Below are 24,013 nucleotides of genomic sequence, written 5' to 3'. Positions count from 1 at the left end.
TGCTTTCTCTGGATGCTGAAAAAGCTTTTGACCGGATAGAATGGACTTAGTTATTTTACACTTTAAATAAATTCAGTCTTGGTGATAATTTCATTAAGTGGGTAAAAATTTTGTATGATAATCCTCAGGTGTCCATTTTGTCTTTTTTTTTTTTTTTTTTTGCCTGTCCCGTTTGGCTCTTTTGCCATCAGAATTATTGTCTAAAGGCAAAGAAAGATGCCCAACGCCCATTTTGTCTAATGGACTGAAATCAGATAGTTTCCCATTGTTTAGAGGAACGAGGCAAGGCTGCCCACTGTCACCTCTTTTGTTTGCTATTGCCATTGCCATCGAACCGTTAGCCAAGGCGATAAGGACAGCACCTAATGTATGGGGCCTGCGAATCGATTATGAGCATAAGATCAGTTTATATGCAGATGATGTTTTAATATTTATTTCTGATCCAGGGACATCAATACTGGTTTTACTTAAGGCTATGCCAATTGGGAGCCCTAATTCAGTGCCAACTGGACTGTTTTCTTTCCCCTTCAAGCGGTCCACCACAGGTTTTGTATACTTAGGGATATTTATAACTCCAAAATTTAAACAAATGTATAAAGCAAATTTTGTCCCTCTGTTCGAGAAAGTAAAGCAGGATTTGGAGAGATGGAACTACCTACCTGTTTCCTGGCTAGGACGTATAGCTTTGGTTAAGATTAATATTTTGCCTCGACTGTTATTATCCTGTTCAAAGGATTCCAGTTATATTTTGAAATAGGGTGATGAAGCATCTGAATGGCTGGCTAAGCTCTTTTATATGGAGCAAACGCAGACCAAAGCTTAAGATGGCTACAGTACAGATCAGATCAAATTTTAATGAGTCCTGTGGCAGAGCGGCTGTGTACGGGTAACCACGCCGCTCTGCTCGCAGCTCCATGTTCGTTCACCCCGAGCCGTGTCCAAACACACACACAGATTAGGATGTTTAACAGCTGGAGTCGGTGTGTCTGAGAAGACTGACACGGCTGTTGACCTTCTGGAACATTTAATTTGGGAAAACAGGATGGAGAGAGTGCCAGGAACTCGTTCCCCCGAGCAGATGATTTCAGGGAAACGATGATTCCCTCCAGCTCGGAGGTGTTTACCAATAAGACTTCTGTTTAAACCCAGATGTTTCCCACGACGCTGTGAGTCGTCGTCCTTTTTGTCTCATGCGAAGAGCACAGAGATCACAAAGCTGCTGAGTTTATTCCTCCAGAGCTGCAGATTTTCCCCTCTTTGACTTTTTCTAAACCTCCAGACTCTCAGTGCACACTGGGACAGACTCCAAGTCCTCCGTCTCAGACTGCAGTGGGTATCTGCAGTCCTCCCTTTGACATGGAGGTCCTCTGTGAGGTGCAGCAGGTGGAGGACTGGCTTTAGAGTGAGGGTTGCTGTCGCAAACTAAAACGGTCGAGTCAGAGGAGTGGAATATTTTTGTATCAAACACAAACCAACACAGTGACATTACCAACACTAAAAATGTAAACTAGCCAACTGAAGACGGTTTGATTCAGGTCCGGCTGTATCTATTTTTTTTTTTCTTCTTTTTCTTTTTTTCTTTTTTTTCTTTTTTATATATTTTTTTCCTCTCTTCCCTCTAGCTTTGCCTCTCTCACATGCCATAAATGTCTGTTGAAATACATCTCTTAAGTTTATTAGATTAATGATTTTCTGTGAGAAACACAAGTTTTTCTTCTTCAGGCTCAATCTGCCTACCATAGCAACAAAACAACAGACCACCCTTAATGCTCCCATTTCTAGAAAGGAAGTACTAAACGCTGTAAAAACTTTAAAGAACGGAAAAACCCCAGGACCTGATGTTTTAGTAGGGAATTTTATATTTTATTTTATTTATATTAATTTAGTAAGCTGTTAATACCCATTACTTAATATGTTTAATTATTCGTTATTGCATAATAGATTACCTCAGACTTTAAGGGAAGCTAATATCTCTTATTTTGAAGAAGGGGAAGTGTGCAAAGTCTTGTTCACCTTATAGACCGATAGCTCTTCTAAATGTGGACCGGAAGATACTTTCTAAAATATTAGCTACCCGACTCGAAATTATCCTGCCTGTAATTATTAAAGAAGATCAAACAGGCTTTATAAAAGGCCATAATTCCTGTAATAATGTCAGGCGCCTTCTCAATCTAATTAAGCTGCTCAGCAAAGGAACATGGGTGGTTTGGTGCTTTCTCTGGATGCTGAAAAAGCTTTTGACCGGATAGAATGGACTTAGTTATTTTACACTTTAAATAAATTCAGTCTTGGTGATAATTTCATTAAGTGGGTAAAAATTTTGTATGATAATCCTCAGGTGTCCATTTTGTCTTTTTTTTTTTTTTTTTTTGCCTGTCCCGTTTGGCTCTTTTGCCATCAGAATTATTGTCTAAAGGCAAAGAAAGATGCCCAACGCCCATTTTGTCTAATGGACTGAAATCAGATAGTTTCCCATTGTTTAGAGGAACGAGGCAAGGCTGCCCACTGTCACCTCTTTTGTTTGCTATTGCCATTGCCATCGAACCGTTAGCCAAGGCGATAAGGACAGCACCTAATGTATGGGGCCTGCGAATCGATTATGAGCATAAGATCAGTTTATATGCAGATGATGTTTTAATATTTATTTCTGATCCAGGGACATCAATACTGGTTTTACTTAAGGCTATGCCAATTGGGAGCCCTAATTCAGTGCCAACTGGACTGTTTTCTTTCCCCTTCAAGCGGTCCACCACAGGTTTTGTATACTTAGGGATATTTATAACTCCAAAATTTAAACAAATGTATAAAGCAAATTTTGTCCCTCTGTTCGAGAAAGTAAAGCAGGATTTGGAGAGATGGAACTACCTACCTGTTTCCTGGCTAGGACGTATAGCTTTGGTTAAGATTAATATTTTGCCTCGACTGTTATTATCCTGTTCAAAGGATTCCAGTTATATTTTGAAATAGGGTGATGAAGCATCTGAATGGCTGGCTAAGCTCTTTTATATGGAGCAAACGCAGACCAAAGCTTAAGATGGCTACAGTACAGATCAGATCAAATTTTAATGAGTCCTGTGGCAGAGCGGCTGTGTACGGGTAACCACGCCGCTCTGCTCGCAGCTCCATGTTCGTTCACCCCGAGCCGTGTCCAAACACACACACAGATTAGGATGTTTAACAGCTGGAGTCGGTGTGTCTGAGAAGACTGACACGGCTGTTGACCTTCTGGAACATTTAATTTGGGAAAACAGGATGGAGAGAGTGCCAGGAACTCGTTCCCCCGAGCAGATGATTTCAGGGAAACGATGATTCCCTCCAGCTCGGAGGTGTTTACCAATAAGACTTCTGTTTAAACCCAGATGTTTCCCACGACGCTGTGAGTCGTCGTCCTTTTTGTCTCATGCGAAGAGCACAGAGATCACAAAGCTGCTGAGTTTATTCCTCCAGAGCTGCAGATTTTCCCCTCTTTGACTTTTTCTAAACCTCCAGACTCTCAGTGCACACTGGGACAGACTCCAAGTCCTCCGTCTCAGACTGCAGTGGGTATCTGCAGTCCTCCCTTTGACATGGAGGTCCTCTGTGAGGTGCAGCAGGTGGAGGACTGGCTTTAGAGTGAGGGTTGCTGTCGCAAACTAAAACGGTCGAGAGTGTGCCTGAAGGATCCATCCACCCACTAACGTCCTGTCACTCATCGAGCCAAAATCGGGATCAGTCGAAACGACCCTCCACCCACAGGAGGAGCAGATTGATGAGGGTCAGGCGGAGGTTTGGTGGACCTGCTGAGACGCCCGATTCACAAATGTGCTTGTCACAAACAATCTCTGATTTCCTGACGTACTCAAGCTTTCATTACTTTCACATGCAGAGGCCTGTGATGTCCACGTGCGATCAAGAGACTTGGACAAACTCTTTAGCCGAGTCCCAGCAGAGGGAGGCGTGTATTCAAACACCCTTTTTCCAAATTCAGCACAGGCTTCAGAAGAAGGAACACGTACTGAAACAACAAAAATAACTTCCCACACGTCTTTTTCTGAGCAAGGCTTAAGGTTCAGACCAAGATTAGTCTTTTAAAGATGAGCACATGAGTGGCTGAGTCAAAGGCGAGCGTCCAATCTGTGTGCGGCGGTGGGTAAAAACCGTTTCCACACTCCGCTGTTTCTTTAATAAATGAACAAATAAAGTATCCAACAAGAGAAATGTGACAAATTACTGTTGCAGATAAAATGTGTGGCGATGGAGGAAGTGAAACATGATTCATCATGTGTGAAAGTTGCTGAGAAATTCCCTTGTTTGGCTGCCAGTAAGTTGTTCTGACTAACCAGCATCGGGCTGCAGCCAACGGTGAAGCTGTGATGTGACTTCTGAAGCTGCCAGCTGAAGAAAGGTGGCAAGAGAGACGGCGCCAAGGACGCGCTGCGGCGCTCCGTCCAAACACGACAAGAAAGGGAAAAAAGTCCAACGCGCGTCAGAAAGACGGAGAAAAGAAGTCTGGATGTGACAAAAAACGAAGACAGCGGGAAACACGGCGCCTCAGACAAACCCGACGGGCGCCGAGGTTACAGTGTCACGTGAACACGCACGCGCAGGCGCACGTGATGAAACGGACGTCAGTCAGACGTGAAGTTCAGCGCCGTGCGAGTGACACGAAGACGTAAAGCGACACACAAACGCACACAGAGGCGTTCTCCAGCAGCGGATTTAGTGCAGAGGGATTCATTCAGCCTGTAAAAAGTGACGCCGTGATGGAGAGAGGCGGTAAATTACACACTGCAGAGGGAGAGAGGAGCAGGGAGAGGCCTGCAGGCACAGAGACGTACTGTACCTGACATAAATTCATCCAGCAAACGTCCATCCGAGGCAGGACGCTCTGGGACCTCAGCTAAACCGAGGCTGCGCTTAAAGGTGAGAGAAATTCAACTTCTGCAGACGGCAGAGTGATCAGCAGCCAATCAAATCACCATTTGAGAATATCCTGAAAGAGCGAGGCAATGAAGTTCAACACTGAGGAGAATGAAAGGCTGTTTAGGAAAGTTACAGGCGAATAGCATCCATCCATTTTCTGCTGCAGCCGCCTCCTCCAGAAGAAGGAGGCCCTGATGCTGCAGGGCCTCCTCCTGGTAGGACATGCCTCACCTAGGAGGCCTTCTAATCAAATACCCAAACCATCTAACTGCCTCCTTTTGATGTGGAGGAGTAGTGGCTCTATTTTGAGCTCCTCTGAAAAGATGGAGCTCCTCATCCAGTCCAAGGCGGAGCCCAGACTCCCTTCAGAGGAAACTAATTTCTGCTACTTTGGTCTGATTTGGTTTGATCTCATTGTTATGGTCACTACACAGAGCTGGAGGTGAGCATAGGAACGTAGCTGTAGAGGTTAATCTACAGCAGCATCACTGCCGTTCCCATTCACAGGCTAATGCTAACTGCTAATGCAACCAGCTGGCCAAGCGTTCATTTGAATCCTGTTTAATCCAAACCCTGCTGCATATACAGGAGCCTGAGTGATCACTTTAGTTTTTATTATTCCTGTGCAGAAACCAAAGATGGAGAAAGAGACAGCAGTCAAAGTCAGAGGAGTGGAATATTTTTGTATCAAACACAAACCAACACAGTGACATTACCAACACTAAAAATGTAAATTAGCCAACTGAAGACGGTTTGATTCAGGTCCGGCTGTATCTAAATAAAACTATAAGTATATGTTGTACACGTCTGAGGACAGCTTGCATGTAAACAGGTGCTTACACTCAGGGACCTTTTGACGTCTGGCACGTCCCCGAATTCATTTATCTATTTGTTTCTGTACGAGTCTGTGTGTGCGTCCGTACTGTGTGTGTCAACGTTAATGAGAGGACGAAGGTTATTTTTAAAGGTTAAACTTCACAGTGACAGCCTGATGGTGGTAGCCGTAGGCGGGAGGGCTCCGGGGCAATGATGGCGTCTTTCCCAATTATTGACCTGTTTTGTTTCCTCTGCAGGAAATGAACAGAAGTCATGTGATGTCCTCTGAAGTGATGGAAACCCGACGGCGTGTGAATGAGCAGGTGGCTTCTCTCTCGCCGCCTCTGCAGGAGCATCAGTGTCACTCGCCCCCTCCCATCAGAGGGAGTCCCTCTCTGGCACTGTGACCACTTCCTGCGGCTCACGTCTGTCTTCCTGTTCACGACACACACAACTCACTCGTCAGCACAGACAGTTACACAACCTGGGACGCCCCCCTCTCGCCGTTATTCTCCCTGAATGAAATGCAGAGTGGTGATGGTTTAACGCAGTAAAAATACACATCGATTAACATCTTTTATGAGCCGTAGAGGAGCATTAAACTCACTTCTATCCTTATAATGACAGATTTTTAAAGATGTTACCCTGTGATGCATGACTACATGATTTTTTTTTTATGTCTACAGTAAATTATGCACCCAATAATGGACTAAGTATATCATTTTTATCTTACTTTGTAGAGACTAAACCTTCTAGGCTAGTCTACTGCCATGATAAACGTGCACTTTAACATTTTCTTCATGTATTACTAACTATTTTAATGCAATAAGATCTTCCCCGAATCTCTCTGCTGCCTCCAACAGCCTGTGGAGTCTTTTCTGTACGATGCACAATAAATTTGAGTGAAGGGTTAGATACTCGTACCCACTCAGAACACCTCTATTTCCCTTTTTAGCTCCAACAGTTAGCAACACTAGCTAGTATTAGCTTAGAAATAGAGTTGACTAATCACAAATGTCACGAAATGACACACAAGAGGACAAAAGGCCGTCTTTATTGCGCCTGATGTTAGCTAACATCAGATTAGCTAACATCAGGCACCGCAGCTAAGTTAAAGCTAGCCGGCAAACTCGGATACAATTGGCTAGCTACTTTAAGCAGCTAAACTGATCCATGACACATATTTCAACTAAACTACACAAGATTTTAGACATCAGTGGCAGAAAGCAAAGATGTGTAAGTAACACTTGCTTTCCAAAGTAACAGCCAACATGGTGGCAGTTAGCCAGCTAGCTGTAAATTAGCTATGCAGCATCTATCTGACACTGATGGAACTTTACATCCAAGTCAGCTTTGCTATTACTGCACTAACACTGAGGTATACACCACACTCACCACTTCAGCAGGTATCAGGTGTTCAGCTGCTTGCTAACACAAATATCTAATCAGCTAATCACATGGCACCAACTCAGGAGTTGCTAAAGTTTAAATATCAGAATGGAAAGAAATGGGATTTCAGTTACTTTGAACGTTGTATGGTTGTTGATCCCAGATGAGCTCGACAGAGTACTGCAGGGATTTACGGACACAACCGTCTCTAGGGTTTACAGAGGATCGTTCAACGCCTTTCTGCTAAAAACAGGGAACTGAGGTTACAATTCACACAGCTCACCAAACGCCGCCCGGCTTGATGAGTTTTTGCTGCGACATTCAGATAGTAAACCTGGTTTTAAAACATGATGATGAGCTCACGGCACTCAAATGGCCTCCAAATTCACCAGACCTCAGGAACCTTTGGGCTGTGGTGCAGCAGGATTCATATCACAAATGCAGCAAACAAATGTGCATCAGCTCTGTGAGGCTGTTGTGCCAACATGGACCCAAATCCCTGAGGAGCGTTTCCAGCTCCTCACTGAATGGCATGAATAATTAATGCAGCTCTGACATACAGTTCATACGATAGAGCGAGACTTCAGGACAGTGTGGCGCGACTCACTGCTCAGGTTCGTGCTTCCTGAACACAATGTGTGTGTGTTCTTTAGCAATAATAGGTTGTAAGCTTTATGGATCATGTATCTGTAGCAAGTTTCAAATCTTCTCAAGTTAATTATCACAGAAACGCAGTGAAACCTGGATCTGCCCGAGGGAAACGAGCCTGCCCAAACTCTGATGGATGGTTGAGAAAACGCTCGTGAATCATTTCAGATTTGTAGCATCCTGTCGAGTTTAATCCACCTTCCTTCGTTTCACTCTGACTTCCAGCTTCACACTGTTGTGTTTACATTTGATCTGTCCTCGTATCGGCTTAATAAATCCCCCGCGAGGCGCTCTGAGTCATGCTGACCTGTACGAATGTGTTATACTAATAAAGTTTGACTGATTGATAAAGTTTTTCATGTGCGCGTGGTTCTGCTGCTGCTGAGGAACGTCGGTTATTTCATGACCTGCGGTGTGAAGGAGGACAGTTATCTGCCTGACACGCTGTATATATGCAGCCATAAAGCAGCGCGACTGCAGCATCTATGCATCAGAGTGTGTGTGTGTGTGTGTGTGTGTGTGTGTGTGTGTGTGTGTGTGTGTGTGTGTCATGATAAGTGTGCCTGTGGGGCGGCCGGGCTGCAGCAGGATTTACAGGCGCTGTAGTCGATACAGCAACGTTTATTTAAAACAGCACGTCCCGGAACGACCCCGCATCCATCTTCACTCCTCCTCCTCCTCCCCAAGCTTCTCTTTAACCCCCCTACACTGTCACCTCGTCCTCCTCCTCCTCCATCTTTGTTGCATCTGTTGAAGCAGCACCCCACACACAGTGCTCACAAAGGCTAAAGGTTCGCTTGATTTATAGACGCTAGAGCAGAAGTGAGCTGTCAGGAGAGGCTAACAAGAAAAACAAAATAAAACTGATGGTCTGGGAAGTAAAATGTGCCACCAAACTGCTTTGTTTTAAACTGAAATAAACAACAAACCGCTGCTCACGCCGCAGAGTGTGGAAACAAGGACGTAGCCACCGTGCAAATATTAGCAAACGCTCTCCTTAAAAGCTTTCAGCTTGATTTCAACACCATCGTAGCTTTTTGAAGGTCCCACGTATGAGGCTGCGGTAGAGTTCTTATCATAGATTTAGCATCACGGTTGTATTTAAAACACAGCCTATAGCCACTGTGACGTCAGCAAGGAGCAGACGGCCGAGTTGATTAAACTCCACCGAGACAGCGGTGACGCTAATCAGAAAGATAGACCGTCACATTTCACCGCTGTTTACTTCCGGCCGACCCGACCTTCTGAGGACCCGCCCACGTAGACCGCGAAGGCCGGGTCCTCAGGAGGATGCAGCCCATGAATTTGGACACGATTAAAACTCTGGAACAAACGGGAAGCATTCCAGTCTTTCCTTTATTAATCTATAAAAATAAATAAACATACAATAAATACACGATGACGTCTGGTTTGCTGTTAGTCAAATTTAGGTTACTTGTGTTGGTTTGGTACTGATAGTTTTTAAAAGCATTAGCTAACTCATTGGCTAATGCTAACTGAATATCCAGACAATGTGATTGGTCAGTTGCAGCACTGACCCTGGACAACACTACAATGATGGTGTAGGAAAAACGCCAACACATCGGATCACGGCCATAACGCTGCCATCACCATGTTACAGATGATGTGATACGCTTCATATCAGGAGCCGTTTGTCACTTTGCACTGTGAGACTGTCACTACTGCACAGTACTGCAGCTCAGCGTCCATCATCCTGTTTGTTCTTCCTCTCCTGCAGTCTGCGGTCGTCTCTGCTCACACAGACACTCTCTTCTCTGCAGCGACAGAAACTTTACTTTTATTCTGAGTCCAGTTAAACGAGGGGAGATGCTCGGGAGAAGCTGCCTTCACCACACTGAGTATGATGGAAGAAAAAGGAGAAAAAGTCTCCTCCAGCTTCCTGTTTCCCACCTGAACCAGTCACATGACTGAAACCAGCTTTGAAGAACAGACGTCCAGTTAAACCTGCGTCAGCTTTAATCATGGCTTTAAAAACCCCTTCCAGGAGCCTCCGGGTCACTGCGGCACTGCAGGAAACACCTGAAACACCTGAGCAGTGCCGGCTTCACGTGAGGGAGTTTGTGAATGAAACAGCAGCGGAGCTCGTAGACGAGCATTATTTATCCTCCCTGATTTATTTGTTTTCATTGTAATACTCCTTTTTTCCTTCTCATCGTTCATTAATATTACATGGAGGCTCTGTGCCGTCGGCAAACTCTTTGTCTTCATGGAAATCCAGTCCGGCAGCGGCAGCTCGGAGCTTCTTTATGAATGTAAGAGGCCGGTCGGTCGGTCAGTGCATCGATCGGTCGGAGCCGTCGCCGTCCTGAGGGACAGCGAGGGCCGATCCGAATCAATCATCCTCTGTTGTGGCAGCTCAAAGCTCGGTTTTTCTCCCCCGATCTGTCAGATTCAGCAAACAGCAGCTGGAATATGTGGAGCCGGCAAAACACAAAGATAACTGAAGTTCCCGTACAGCAGGCCGACGACCTTCACTGCCAGGGCCGGAAATATCTGCACGGAGTCAGAAGACCTGAAGCTTATGACAGCGACAGAGTCTATCCAGCTCACAGGCCACCACAGTCCAGAGGACGCCACAAACACCACCGTGAGCACGGATGAAGCCCATCGGGTGACCGGCGTCGCGCCGTCAGCCGGATGTGTTTATCAGCGTGTAGCTGCAGAGCCCTGCAGGACACCGAGTCCGACCTGTGCTGCTGCAGGTACGCCCAGCTGCACGAACTTTAGCAAGAAACTAAACTTTTAGCAAAATAAAGACAAAAATAATGCAGGTTGAGTTTAATTTGACTGAAGTCTGAGAGCAGATGGAGCTCATCAAACAAATCTCTCACATGAGGATTCATCCACGCTAGCCCCCGAGGTTCAGCTAGGTTTCTTTTCTTAATTTAGTGCTTGGGTGGCACATTTTTAAAGAACATATGTAAAGAACCGCGGCTGTTGCAGCTGTTGCAGCTGTTGCAGCATGCGCAGTGGTTAAATGTAAACAAACTCTTTTTATTATCCTACTTCTTAAAGTTCATGAATGCAACAAACACAAAGATGAGGCATTACTGTCAGGAGTATGCAAAGTAAAAAATGATCACCCACGATGCACTGCAGCGTCGCCACACGTGGAGGAACATGATTTACTGTCCTGGCGTGCTTTAGGCCTCAGACCTGGAGACTGGTCAACAGCCAGTATTGTTCCCTTACTGGTTTTGACTGGTTACTGGAGGTTGCTGGCAATCAGTGTCAAACTGATAGCTAAAGGCCCATTCAAGATCTACCTGGTAACCACTGGTTACTAGGGAAACACAGCTGTTCCGCAACCGCTACCTGCAACCATCAAAACCCTCTATTGGTTGCTAGGGGGTGCTCTTTGCCTTCAAAGTAAAAGCGGTGCCTTTTCAAATGTGTAGGTTATCGTAGAAATGCAACTTAAAGAGGCGCCATGTTCGGTGCTGTGGGCGTGGCTCGTTTAGCCATCAGACACACAACAGTGGCGGTACGGGCTACAGCGTCTCCATCTGCGCTCCCTGCCGCCATCATGGACCGACTGGGCGGTTCCAATGTTCTGAGCTAACAGACCAACATGAGGGGGCGCCCCTGCTGAACCCTCAGACTGGGAACTCTGGACCGCTGAATTCTCACTTCACGTCAAACATGATGTTAAATTATAGAGATTTCAATCAAGACAAAATCAGAATGATGATTATTTTGTGACCCAATCACGTGGCGTGGCTTTGGATCCCTGGGCGAGCCGAGTCCAAGACAAAACATCTCATCTCTCTGTGCCGCCCGCGCGAGCGGAGAAACCTGTACGGCTTAAATGTAATTGAGATGAAAGGTGTTTGTAATATTGACGCTTTCTGCCTCAGAACGTTCAATAATTCAGCGCCGACAGCAGCTCGCTTTAAAGTCGCTCTGATCGCTCAGGTTCTCACATTCACTGGTAAAAATAACTTTGGATGGAGCTTCACCTCTGACTGCAGGACGACCTGAAACACCGACCACCTGTGAGTGTGTGTGTGTGTGTGTGTGTGTGTGTGTGTGTGTGTGTGTGTGTGTGTGTGTGTGTGTGTGTGTGTGTGTGTGTGAGAGAGACAGGAAGTGTGTAGGCGTGAGAATCCTGGCTGCGATACAGTAAACATATGCTGAGGAGACACTGGAAAGATTGCAAATTGGAAATTGAAACTATGCTGCAAACACACACACACAGACACACACACACACACACAGACACAGACACACACACACACAGACACAGACACACACACACACACACACACAGGGAGGGGTTTTTAGCCAATTTCGGCGCTTTGCAATTCATATCTGCCGTGTTTGGGGATTTGATGGAGGCAGACGTTTAGCTGTCACCCACACACGGCGGCGTCCTCTGGGTGTGACGGCAGGCAGGAATCTGCTCGCTGATAATTACACAGTATTGGCACGACGCTGACACATTTCAGCAGCTTTATGAAAACACGCTGCGGCTGTAAATAGACAAAGTGTTTGTATGAAAATAAAATGCAAAACGAGCCGTGAAATTCTGAACGAGACAAATGGAAGACGGTTCATTTGGAGGCTGCAGATCCCCGACAGAGACGGTAATGTTTCATTTATTCTCATAAAACAGAAACACGTCGCAGATGAAGGTCTGATTTGCTCACATTTAATGTTGGCAGATAAACTCAGTCACTCAAAGCTTGTTGGAAGTCAGAATGAACGAAACGGCAACAATAAATAACATACAGAAATGAAAGAGTGACTTCCTAAAAAGGCTGTAGTTAACAGAATATATGATTAGAATAATTATGATTCCTGTTGTCACCCAGACCCTTTAAATAAAAAAAGTTTGGCCTTCTTTGCTGTTATTTAAAACCGGATGACAGGAGAGTGTGGAGAAGGATTATTACAGGATTTATTACATTTCTATTTTTTTAAGTTTAATTTCAATTTCTAAATTTTATTTTCCTCTTTTTTTATTTACATTTTTCCAATTTTATACTCAATTTCTAAACTTTTTACTTAAATGTTTACCTTTTTTTAAATTTAATTTTCACCTTTTTTGCATCCTATTTCTTATTTTTTTATTTTTTTACATGGAAATGTTGCATTTTATTTCCTTTTGTTTTCCTTCTGGATTTATTCCTGTAGGCACCAACTTCACGTGCCTACTTTGATTTGTAGTTTACTGTTGATATTGCTGATTAGCGATCTTTGGTCCTCTGTCTTTCATGCACCAAAGCTGCATTATTAGCATTAGCTGACTCATAAAGCTGCTCTCCGTGTTGGAGCTGACTATGATCCACCCAGGAAAGTGTTTCATGATTTAGCAGTGGGATCATTTCCTTCTGGTCCTCCTTTCACAACCAGAGGAGTCGCCCCCTGCTGGCCACTAAAAAAGTGCAGACTTAAGGCACCCACACTGGCTTAACTATGTCCATTATTTCCATGGAGTCAGTGGTGGAAGCCGCTCGCTGAGCCTGGTTCTGTTGCAGGTTTCTTCCAGTTAAAGCAGACGTCTTCCTCCTCAGCGTTTGCAGAGGCTGCCCTGACTGCATTGTTGGGTTTTACCTTAGAATAAAGCAGCTGCAGGTGACTGCTGTGAGCCACACTCTGAATGTGTTTAGGGACCGAGTCACTGCTGGAGCCTCTAGTGGACATTAGAGGAAGTGCAGTTTTTGACCCTTATTCCTTGCCTTGAATGTCGTCTTCAGACCCACAGTCAGACTTTAAGACTCACGGTTCCTCCTGAACAGCAGAACGTTCCTGAGAACGGCTCAGATCACAGAGGATAACGCAGAGCGCCCAATGAAATCGAAAGCTTGTTTTTTATCCACCTGTCTGCAGATAAACTCTGACTCTCTGGTTCTGGAGAGCCAGCTTATGGCGTGATCCTTTAAAACCGAGTCGGGATCTTCTTTATGCACAGCGGCTGTTCTTCACTGGAAACTGCCACGTCTGTAGAAACCAGAGCGGCGGAGGAAGCGTGCGAAGTCGGCGGCTGGCAGGTGCGAGCCGTGTTGAGAGGTAATTGGCGGCAGAGCGAGGATGAAAGGCTGATCAGGTGACGTGCAGGTCGACCTGACTGACAGCACAATCCTCCACGTGCAGGCGTGCTCTGCCTCGACAAATGTGACCGAATCTCAGGAGGAAGTAGAGCGTGTGATCCGTTCTGTGATCTATCAGGTCAAACGTAAGACTGTAGTTCAACAAAGACAGATCAGGAAGGCAGTAACGAGGGAGGGGGGCTGCTCTCCGGGGGGGCTGATCACTGTAGGACACATGAGCACAAACCACACGTCTGGTTTTCACTCTCACTGATAACTCATTAACCCTTTAAAGACCATCACAGACCCAAGTCCACCAGAGTTTATCTTCATATTTTTACCTGCTGCAGTGACGTTTTTGAGCATTTCAACTTGCTGTACATCAACACAACCGTTAAATTCACATTTTCATAATATGTATGCATTAAGTCCAGAGTAACCACAGGAACATCCCTACTGAGGTGCGTCCCTCAAAACTGTCAATGCAAAGAAGTTCGAAAGTCCAACCACAGGAGGTTTATTTCGAGTGTCGTCATAGTTTCATTTTTGAGAAATTTATAAACTGCAGGAAAAACAAAAATATTATTCTGCACAATTTGCAAAATAAAACAGTGTCAAAATAAAGTATTTCCAACAAAGTCAAACACACCAGCAAACATTTGAAAGGCTCTGCAGGGAAAAAGAACTACACTTCCCATGAAGAATGACATCACTTCCGGTTTTCACAGGTAATAGTGGAAATGCGATTGTTCGTACTGACGTTTTTCCACCATAGAAAGTGCTGTGAACAGCTGATCAGATCTGAATGCATGTAAGCTCTGGTTTCATGTGTAAAAACTATATTGCACTAGCTCATGTGGGGATTTAAAATTAGTTACACAATCGGGAGCGTGCCTTTAAAAAATGGGCTTTGAAAGGTTTTAAATAAATGAAGCTCTAATGTTTCAGTTCAGTGTAGAAGAAACTTTAACAATAACAGTTTCAACCTGACGCACCTGAACACCGAGTCACGCTGCCTCCATAAAAAAGAAAAACAAAGATTTATGACTAATTAAAAAAGACAAATTAAGAGTCAGAAGTTTCACTGTTATCTTGCACTTTTGAATTTTTATTACATTTTAACTTTGTCTAATTTTTTACAATTTTTTATCTTGTTACTTGCTCTTCAGTGAAAAATGACTTTGATGTTCTGACTTTGTATCAAAAGGGAGACAATTAGAATTTCAAGAGTATGATTTTTTTCATCTTTTCTTATGTAATGTCAGCTTTTTATTTCAAAATTAAGAGTTTTCTTTAGTCACCAGAACGTGGTTTATGTCGCAGTTAAGATATTTCAAAATAAGATTTGATGCTGGCTTTCTCTCCAATGAGTTTTATGTTGGAGTGTTGACTTATTTACTTAAACTGATGATGATGATGATGATGATGATCTCACAATGTCAGATTTTTTCTTACGTGACTTTTCGTTTAGTAATTTTGTTTCAACAGTTTAACTTTTTAATCTCAGAAGTAGACTTTCGATGTCATGCCAGGTCAGATGTTTTATTCTGTAATTTAGACTTATTGTGTCAAAGCATGGCATTTCCTGTTGCAGTGTTATATTTTATTTTGGAAATCCTCTAAATTTGATTTGGCATTAAATTTTTCACGTTCACTGTTTGGTTCGTAATTTCACCTGTGACACTGTGATTGTGGATAGACTGAAATCAGCTTCCACACTGATGGATCAAACAACAGCATCTATAACTCTGAGTGTGCTGTGTGGTGATCATGTTTATGTGTCTTGTGTTGCTCCTCACAGACACGCTGCTAATATGAAACATTATGAGGCTCTGGTAAAACAGCCGTCGTCAGCCTGCAGCCACGAAGAGACTGAGCACAGCAGCAGCAGCGTCACAGAGCCACTCGGGCTCTTTTATATTCTCCTGTAATCTCGTGTCAGGCCCTCAGAGAGCCTGACACACTTCGCTGCCTCCTTATTAGCGCCTGAATGTTTTATTTTCACAGTTTTACCAAGTGCTCGGATCAGGACGGAGCCGGCGCTCACTTTCAGAGACCCACGAGGCCTCGCAGGTCATAAAACATGGATTCAGATGAAGGGAAGCGAGCGAGTCCCGACGAGCGGTGCGAGGACAACAGCAGGAAAACGCAGACTCGTGTTTAGAATCTGCACAAAGCCGAGGACGAGCATCGTCCCGGTGTGTCAGAGGCCACGATGGGAGTCCAGGAAGCACTTCACATATTATATAACAAAGCGAGTGTGTGTGTGTGTGTGAGACTGTAAGGTCTGCTGGGCTCAGCAGGTTCAGGAAGGACTTTATTGAACAGATGGAGGACACACACACACACACACACACACACGCACACACACACACACACACACACACACACACACAGAGAGAGAGAGCAGGGAAGCTGTACACACAGACATGCCAGAGAAATCAATTTGACATCCTGGGTGATATTTGGAGAGAAAAGGATTATCTCTCTCTCTCACACACACACACACACACACACAGACACAGACACACGCACACGCACACACACACACACACACACACACACACACCTCTGTATCTCCCCTCACCTCACAAAAATTAGCCCAGCAGCTAATTTGTCCTCTCTGACAGCAGAACAAATGCTAACGCTCCCCATCGCTAATACAGTTAGCATACCAGGCCGGGTCATTACTCGAGTCGGAGCGACTGTGCCTGCTGCCTCGAGCTCACCACACGCTACTAACAGTGATGGTGGCAGAGGAGCTGGATGGCACCCGCACCAACACCTAAACTCCTGCTCAGAGGTATGTTGGCACAATATCTGCCAGCTGATACAGGAGGAGGCAAGGCAGCAAGGACAGGAAAGCAGAAAGGAAGGAAAGGGAAGGAAGGAAGCAAAGAAAAGGAAAGTGGAAAGGAAGCAAAAAAAAGGAAGCAAAGAAAAGGAAGCAAAGAAAAGGAAAGCAGAAAGGAAGCAAGGAAAAGGAAAGCAGAAAGGAAGCAAAGAAAAGGAAAGCAGAAAGGAAGGAAAGCGGAATGGAAGCAAAGAAAAGGAAAGCGGAATGGAAGCAAAGAAAGGGAAGCAAAGAAAAGGAAAGCGGAAAGGAAGCAAAGAAAGGGAAGCAAAGAAAGGGAAGCAAAGAAAAGGAAAGTGGAAAGGAAGCAAAGAAAAGGAAAGTGGAAAGGGAAGCAAAGAAAAGGAAGCAAAGAAAAGGAAAGCGGAATGGAAGCAAAGAAAGGGAAGCAAAGAAAAGGAAGCAAAGAAAAGGAAAGTGGAAAGGAAGCAAAGAAAAGGAAGCAAAGAAAAGGAAAGCGGAAAGGAAGCAAGAAAAAGGAAGCAAAAAAAAGGAAGCAAAGAAAAGGAAGCAAAGAAAAAGAAAGCGGAAAGGAAGCAAGAAAAAGGAAGCAAAGAAAAGGAAGCAAAGAAAAGGAAAGCAGAAAGGAAGCAAGAAAAAGGAAGCAAGAAAAAGGAAGCAAAAAAAAGGAAGCAAAGAAAAGGAAAGCGGAAAGGAAGCAAAGAAAAGGAAAGCGGAAAGGAAGCAAAGAAAAGGAAGTAAAGAAAAGGAAGCAAAGAAAAGGAAAGTGGAAAGGAAGCAAAGAAAAGCAAGCAAAGAAAAGCAAGCAAAGAAATGGAAGCAAAGAAAAGGAAAGCGGAAAGGAAGCAAAGAAAAGGAAGCAAAGAAAAGGAAAGCAGAAAGGAAGCAAGAAAAAGGAAGCAAAAAAAAGGAAGCAAAGAAAAGGAAGCAAAGAAAAGGAAAGCGGAAAGGAAGCAAAGAAAAGGAAGTAAAGAAAAGGAAGCAAAGAAAAGGAAAGTGGAAAGGAAGCAAAGAAAAGCAAGCAAAGAAAAGGAAGCAAAGAAAAGGAAAGTGGAAAGGAAGCAAAGAAAAGCAAGCAAAGAAAAGGAAAGTGGAAAGGAAGCAAGAAAAAGGAAGCAAGAAAAAGGAAGCAAAGAAAAGGAAGCAAAGAAAAGGAAAGCGGAAAGGAAGCAAAGAAAAGGAAGCAAAGAAAAGGAAAGCAGAAAGGAAGCAAGAAAAAGGAAGCAAGAAAAAGGAAGCAAAAAAAAAGGAAGCAAAGAAAAGGAAAGCAGAAAGGAAGCAAAGAAAAGGAAGCAAAGAAAAGGAAGCAAAGAAAAGGAAAGTGGAAAGGAAGCAAAGAAAGGGAAGCAAAGAAAAGGAAAGTGGAAAGGAAGCAAAGAAAAGGAAGCAAAGGAAAGGAAAGCGGAAAGGAAGCAAAGAAAAGGAAACAAAGAAAGGAAGCAAAGAAAAGGAAGCAAAGAAAAGGAAAGCAGAAAGGAAGCAAAGAAAAGGAAGCAAAGAAAAGGAAAGCGGAAAGGAAGCAAAGAAAAGGAAGCAAAGAAAAGGAAGCAAAGAAAGGAAGAAAAGAAAACTAATGGACGATTCAGGCTCCGGTTACCTTGGCAACCAGAGTCTGACTAGTCCATTAGCGACCAACTACGAGCTACAAAGCGATGCCTGACTCTTCCATTTCTTTAGGGCAGAGGTGGATGAGGAGGGCTGGATTTGTTCATTTGGCTCCACCTTCAGCTTCCTGTTGCTGTGTTTCCTTTCAGGAGCATCTGGGAGGAAACGCTTCGCTCACTTTTACTTCGAGTACTGATGCTCGACTGTTGGGTTTTTCTCTGTACCTATGAAGCGCCTTGAGGCGACTTTTGTTGTGATTTGGCGCTATATAAAGAAAATTGAATTGAATGCTGCACTGATGCTGCGCTGCAGCTGCCAACCAATTCCCAAATCCCTCCAATCTGATTCTCTCTGAGTCAAGTCATTTTCCTCCACATCCATAGTCTCCGCCCACTGGCGACCTGCAGCACGCTAACATCATTACATCAATGCACTCTGATGTTAGCGAGCAGCTCCACTAAAGCAGTTACAGACGTACACCTGGGGTATGACCCCATTTACAATCCCATCAACACCGGCATGGAAGAAGATTGGCCTTCTGGGTAATGTAAGTCAAAGTCAAAGTCAAAGTCAACTTTATTTGTCGATTCTGCCACATGTACAGGACATACGGAGAATAGAAATTGCGTTACTCTTCAATCCCTAGATAAATAGCAAATGAACATTTAAATATATTTAAATATAAAAGTGATTAAAAATGCAAGTAAAATAATTAAAAAGTAAAAATTTAAATAAATACAATTTTACATATAACAAGAAAGCTATATAATATACAATATAATGGGTAAGTGACATTGAGTGTAACCAGGCAGTGTAGTGCAAATAGGCAAATAGTGCAAATGGAGATTTAGTAGTTCAGATTCAGAGACTTGAATGATGGCGAGGTCTTCTGAGCTCGACGGAGCGATGGATGTGAGGGAGGATGGACACAGAGGAGTTTTAAAGAGGAAAACCAGCACAGAAACACACCTGCTGGTGAAGTGTGTGTGTTTGCAGTGTGAAAGGCAGCAGAAGGTGTCGTGAAATAACAGGATCAATCGTCATTTTCAGTCGACAGCTTTCCCATTAACTTCTGTTCTAACCGTTTTTAAGCATTCCCACTCTTTGAATGGAGGAAACACACTGATGTAGCAGAAATATGACGTTTGTGAGCATCAGTGGAAACTTTTCATCATCCTGCTGAAAATTCAGCCAAAATCCAACCAAAGCAGAGCAGGCTGGTATAGGGCTTTGGAGCGTGATGTCACGGGGGTGGGCGTGGAAAGGATTTTGGCCTGATCCGCCATTTTCGGGGTCAAAACAAAGCGCAAGCGAAAAAGGAGCGAAGGCACACACAACAGCCATGGTTCGTATTTGCTGTGTGTTCGGCTGCAATGTTCGATCACTCGACCGGCAAGAGAATAAGCTTGAAAAGGCTTTCTCTTTTCATTCTTTCCCAACCTGGAAGCAACATGAGGCAGCTCGTGTATCGATGTTACCAAACGAAGGCGTCCAGCCTGGATAGCAGCTGTGAGACGAGCTGACGTGCAGTTCTCTTCCATCTCCAAATATCTGTTGGTGCTCCTGACATTTTCATTCCGGTAAGTTCTAAACATGTTCATATCTTTATAGCCTATTAGTTTTATTTTCGATGCGCTCTGAGCTCATAGCAAATTAGAACAAACATCCTAATGAGTGATTTTGCAGAACTACCTTCTATTTATAGAGTTGCTAATTATTTGGCATTATTGCAGCAAACCAGACGATGAAATGGGTGAAACATCGTGACTGGGTTCCAGCGCTACACAAGGGACCTGCTTCAAACAAACCACCATGCCAATCAGATTACTTCTTCCATGTGAGGGTGAAGAGGTGACCCTCCTGGATAAGACAGTGCACAGTGTGATAATAAAACCAGGGAAAAATGAAACTTGCTCCTGTTAAATATTCTTAAGTCTTGTGCTGTTAAAATTGCTGTATTTTTTCAAAAGATACAGTAAATAAAGTCGTGTTAGTAGTGGGTGATATCATGTAAACACTCATGATTTTGTGTGAACATTTTGTCATTTGTAAACTATAAATGACATCATCATTGTAACAGATGTGATGATCTATAAGGTGGTTTTAATAAATAAATAAAAAAAGGGCAAAAATTAGTTTGTTTCTTTATTCAACTTTTGAACAGTGGGACTCAGTCAGTACATATTCAGTAAATGCAAATTATTTACATGGCAGTGCACTACAGGCATAAATCTAGACCCCTAGATAAAACATTATGGCATTATAGCAGTGACAACTCCTCCACAGTAGCAGGTGGGATTTTTCTTTTTTGAGGACGGCTCCTTTTACCTGTCACTACAGATGGTCTGTTTATGTTTTGATCAAGAGCCTTTTTTTGGGCAGCTGAAGAGGAGAAGTCTATCTTATGGCCAACCTCTGGCTGTATCTTGGTCACATTACCCAGCAAAACCCAGTATGCAGGTTCATCTGTAACAGTCCTTGTGCCACGATCAACACTGTTGCTTCTACTTTAAACAGAAGAGCAGCGACGTGGGTGCAGGTCTCTGCGACTCCGGCCTTACAGGTGCAGTGGGCGGCTTCAACCTTCCCTGTGATGCTCACAGTGACCCATGGCTGCAATGCTGGTTCATTCAGTCTTTGAGAGTGCAGGACCTGAAACACACACAGACAAAGTTCATTTAAAGACAAGAACTAATGAGCCAAGGGCGACATAAATGTGTTTTATCTACTTTATCATAAATGTAACAAAGTGTTTAGAAAGTTAGCACATACATGTCATTTTTCATTTCTTTATGTGTCCATCGCTGCAGGTTATATTCTAAATCTGTCTGATCTCTGTCAGAAACCTGCCTGCAGAAAATGAACCTAAAGTATGTAATGCAAGGATGTCATCACTGTAGAGATGGAGAAAGCATAAAGTGACAATTATGAATCACTTAATATGATAATGAGATTCTGCAGGTCATTAATCAATGTATTTTTAGTGACACAGGATACAAACATGGAAGCAAGATGTTTAATTAGGATTATTTATAATAAATATGAATAAATCATTGCAATTTCTTTAACCATAAAGAATAACAATCCTTCAGGACAGTGTCACATCAATGCACTGAACTCACTATGTTATCCCTCTAACAGCCTCCACATGTTCTCACTGTAATTTCCCCTCATAAATGAATTTATGCTGCACTAATCTGAATGTTTGCAGGGAAATCAAACGCATTTTACTCGCAGTACTCGAGCTGACTTACCTTTGCTTGAATGACGACTTGTACACGCTGCCTCCACAGATAAGATACAAAAATATGTCAGGCTACGTCAATAGCGGTTGGTCTTCAGGGTTTCTACTCCACGGCCGTATTTCATACGGGTCCACATTTCCAATGCACGCTATTTTCTGCAAGTACCGCTGCTTCGCCTCTGGACGCAATCAGTCTTTATACAGTCCATTCTCTTTTGAGCTGCTTTTAAGCATCTTTCTTCTAGTCGTCGTTCCAACACAGTGTGTTTGTTTTGATTCGTAGACCCCGAAAATGGCGCCGCGCTCCCACAATGCATTGCGGCGTGACGTCAACTCCAAAGCCCTATAAATGACTGAAAGAGGAAACGCCCACATCTGGAGCAACTTCTCCATCAGACATCAAACTGTTTCATTTCTATGATATTTCCTGCCTTTAACTTCCCTCAGTTTGATTCTTTAGCTGGAAATGATGACAACACCACCATATGACCATGCAGTGCACCTCAGTTACATCCTCCACCACGGACGGTTATAAAACACTTCAGAGCCCACAACCTGCTCAAGATATTACAGTGACCACTTCAAATCATCCTGCTGTCAGCTGACAGGAAAACTCAGCCTCTACATAATCCAGAGCATCCTGGACGAGCCCCCAATTTATGCAAAGACTCAACTCATGAGTTCAAGGACTGAATGTTTTTAGAAAGACGAGTTTGGTTTCATAATGTCAAGAAGTAGGGAAAGAGAAGGAAAAAAGCACGAATTAAAGAAAGCAGAGAATAGAAGTAGAACTTTAACGTTAGAAATTAAATAGAAACCAAAAAGAAAAGGAAAAGCAACAGAGACAGGAAAGGCAAACAAAGAAAAGGAAAAGTGATGCTAATGAGAAGAAATAGGAAAAAAGAAACAGCTGGGACAGCATTATGAGCAGCGCGATTCCCTCTAAAGCCAAAACGAACATGCCAGTGTTTCCCATCAGGTGTGTCAAATTTGCAATAATTCCCCCCAAAGAGGTGGCAGTGTCAGGTATCGTGGTAGCTACGCCCACCTTTAATATCTGTACCTGTTATGTTTGACCTCACACACTGTGACCCTGGTGGTGCTCACAGCCGGCATAGATACAAGCTTTGACCACCTCCTGAGAGCAGATCCAGAGCCGCTGCTTCACACGTCCATGAACGAGCTGCACACGCGCTAATTCTAATGCGAAGCCACGGAAACAGCCGTTAGCAGTTAATCACCTTGGCTGCAGCTCTCTGATGTCCAAGTTTTTACCCGCTCAGGTTTTACTGTTTTATTATTCAAATTAAGCACTAATGAATTCAGAGGCGGGCAGTAAAACATAATGCACTGCTGGGCCGCTTTTTGTTTTATCCCTTTATTTCTGATTACAGCTGAAGCTTATCTGAGATCACAGCAGAGTTACCTGTCGGGAAGCTTCAGCGGCCCATCCACCCTGCTCTCTGAAACACCTGCACCAGTTTAGCCGCATCAAAGGCTAAAGGTATCTGTGGTGCTGAGGGGTCTGAAGAGATCTAACAGCAATAAGGCAGGAGCTGGACGGCCTAACGAGCTTCATAATGAATTTCAGTTTATTGTATGGTGTCGGCACTCTCACGGTGCTGCTTGGGCTGCAGAGGGAAAACAACTCCAGAGTGCATCCTGCTCAGCTGGAGACACAGAAGAGCTGCAGGACACAGCCTGGTGGAGACCAAAACCAGAATTTACACTGCAGGGATGCATCAGTAACGCCACAAAACACATGCTGATTGGTTGTTTGTGTAAAGCGCTGATCCACTGCTCCACACGGCTCTTAAAGAGAGCTCACAGGATGAAGCATCTGCAGTGTTCAAAACAAGCAGCAGACTGTGCTGTATGTGCCGCAGATACACAAACAGTGTTCAGTGTGCAACACAACAGACCAGGCCACAAACCACCACAGTCTCTCCCAGTAACCTATGACTGCAGCCCGTGGTGCTGGCTGATTACCACATGTGGCTGAATGCAGTCCAACAGAAAAGCTGCAAAGTTAGAAGAAACCGTCCTCATGCCTTCATGGGTTTTATTTCCTCCAGTTCTCCACATCAGCAGCATTTAGGCCGGATTTAAAAGTCTGTCCAACCCACACGCAGTCCTCAGATATTAGTTTTTAAGGTTGTTAAATCCTGCAGGACCTCAGTGAGCATGAACCAAACAGAAATCATGGACAGGAAAAGACTGAAGATGAGCTCTAGCACCAAATCCCACAGTGCCAGTTCACAGTTTCATCTCTGTATGAAGCCTGCCTTCAGTTAGTGACATTATCATTTGGTAAAAGCACCAAATCTCCACCATAATAACTGGTTTAAATGCCCGACTTTTTTTCTCCTCACCAAGGGACGCAAGCTCAGCCTCCTGCGCTCCTGTGAGAGTGTAATACCACGTTTTACCATCTAGGTTCAGAGGGGCACCGTTTCACTTGTTCTACAGTCAAATACTGTGCAGAGCAGGCGTGTCCAAAGTCTGGCCTGGGGGCCAATCATGGCCCTAAGTCAGATTTTA

General features: G+C 43.9%; 2 protein-coding genes across 4 annotated transcripts in view; one reads left to right on the top strand and one right to left on the bottom strand.

Annotated features, from left to right (window-relative positions):
* Positions 1 to 24,013, bottom strand: part of fars2 (phenylalanyl-tRNA synthetase 2, mitochondrial) — a 141,665-nt gene that overhangs the window by 108,640 nt on the left and 9,012 nt on the right. The window contains exons 1-3 of one of the 2 annotated variants that reach the window (XM_086305604.1): positions 7,442 to 7,593; positions 7,242 to 7,347; positions 5,956 to 6,153 (exon numbers count right to left, since the gene is read on the bottom strand). The exons of the other annotated variant lie outside the window; for it this stretch is intronic. The gene's annotated coding sequence lies outside the window, so the exon portion shown is untranslated. Of the gene's footprint in view, positions 1 to 5,955; positions 6,154 to 7,241; positions 7,348 to 7,441; positions 7,594 to 24,013 lie in introns of those variants that run through there. 2 annotated transcript variants of the gene reach the window in all.
* On the top strand, positions 12,089 to 20,514 carry LOC147321575 (uncharacterized). 2 transcript variants are annotated; one of them, XM_086305601.1, is made up of 4 exons: positions 12,089 to 12,362; positions 15,816 to 18,779; positions 19,083 to 19,808; positions 19,962 to 20,514. In XM_086305601.1, exon 2 carries the CDS (start codon positions 16,844 to 16,846, stop codon positions 18,281 to 18,283), a length of 1,440 nt encoding a protein of 479 aa, XP_086161727.1. In that variant the 5' UTR covers positions 12,089 to 12,362; positions 15,816 to 16,843; the 3' UTR covers positions 18,284 to 18,779; positions 19,083 to 19,808; positions 19,962 to 20,514. The 2 variants fall into 2 exon arrangements, with proteins under 2 accessions (XP_086161727.1, XP_086161728.1); XM_086305602.1 differs by lacking the exon at positions 12,089 to 12,362 and having other exon boundaries at positions 14,117 to 18,779.

This window comes from Aulonocara sp. 'chitande type north' Nkhata Bay, linkage group LG9 (assembly GCF_057382095.1).
Source record: "Aulonocara sp. 'chitande type north' Nkhata Bay isolate Kocher_YH1m ecotype deep benthic linkage group LG9, A_spYH_male_GT1.1, whole genome shotgun sequence".
Taxonomy (NCBI): domain Eukaryota; kingdom Metazoa; phylum Chordata; class Actinopteri; order Cichliformes; family Cichlidae; genus Aulonocara; species Aulonocara sp. 'chitande type north' Nkhata Bay.
Note: the sequence above shows the minus strand (reverse complement) of the source record. Positions and strands in the feature narration are given on the sequence as shown.

Coding starts and splice junctions, on each gene's coding strand:
- LOC147321575 (XM_086305601.1), top strand. CDS start 16,844: ATGGAAGCAAAGAAAAGGAAAGCGGAATGGAAGCAAAGAAAGGGAAGC.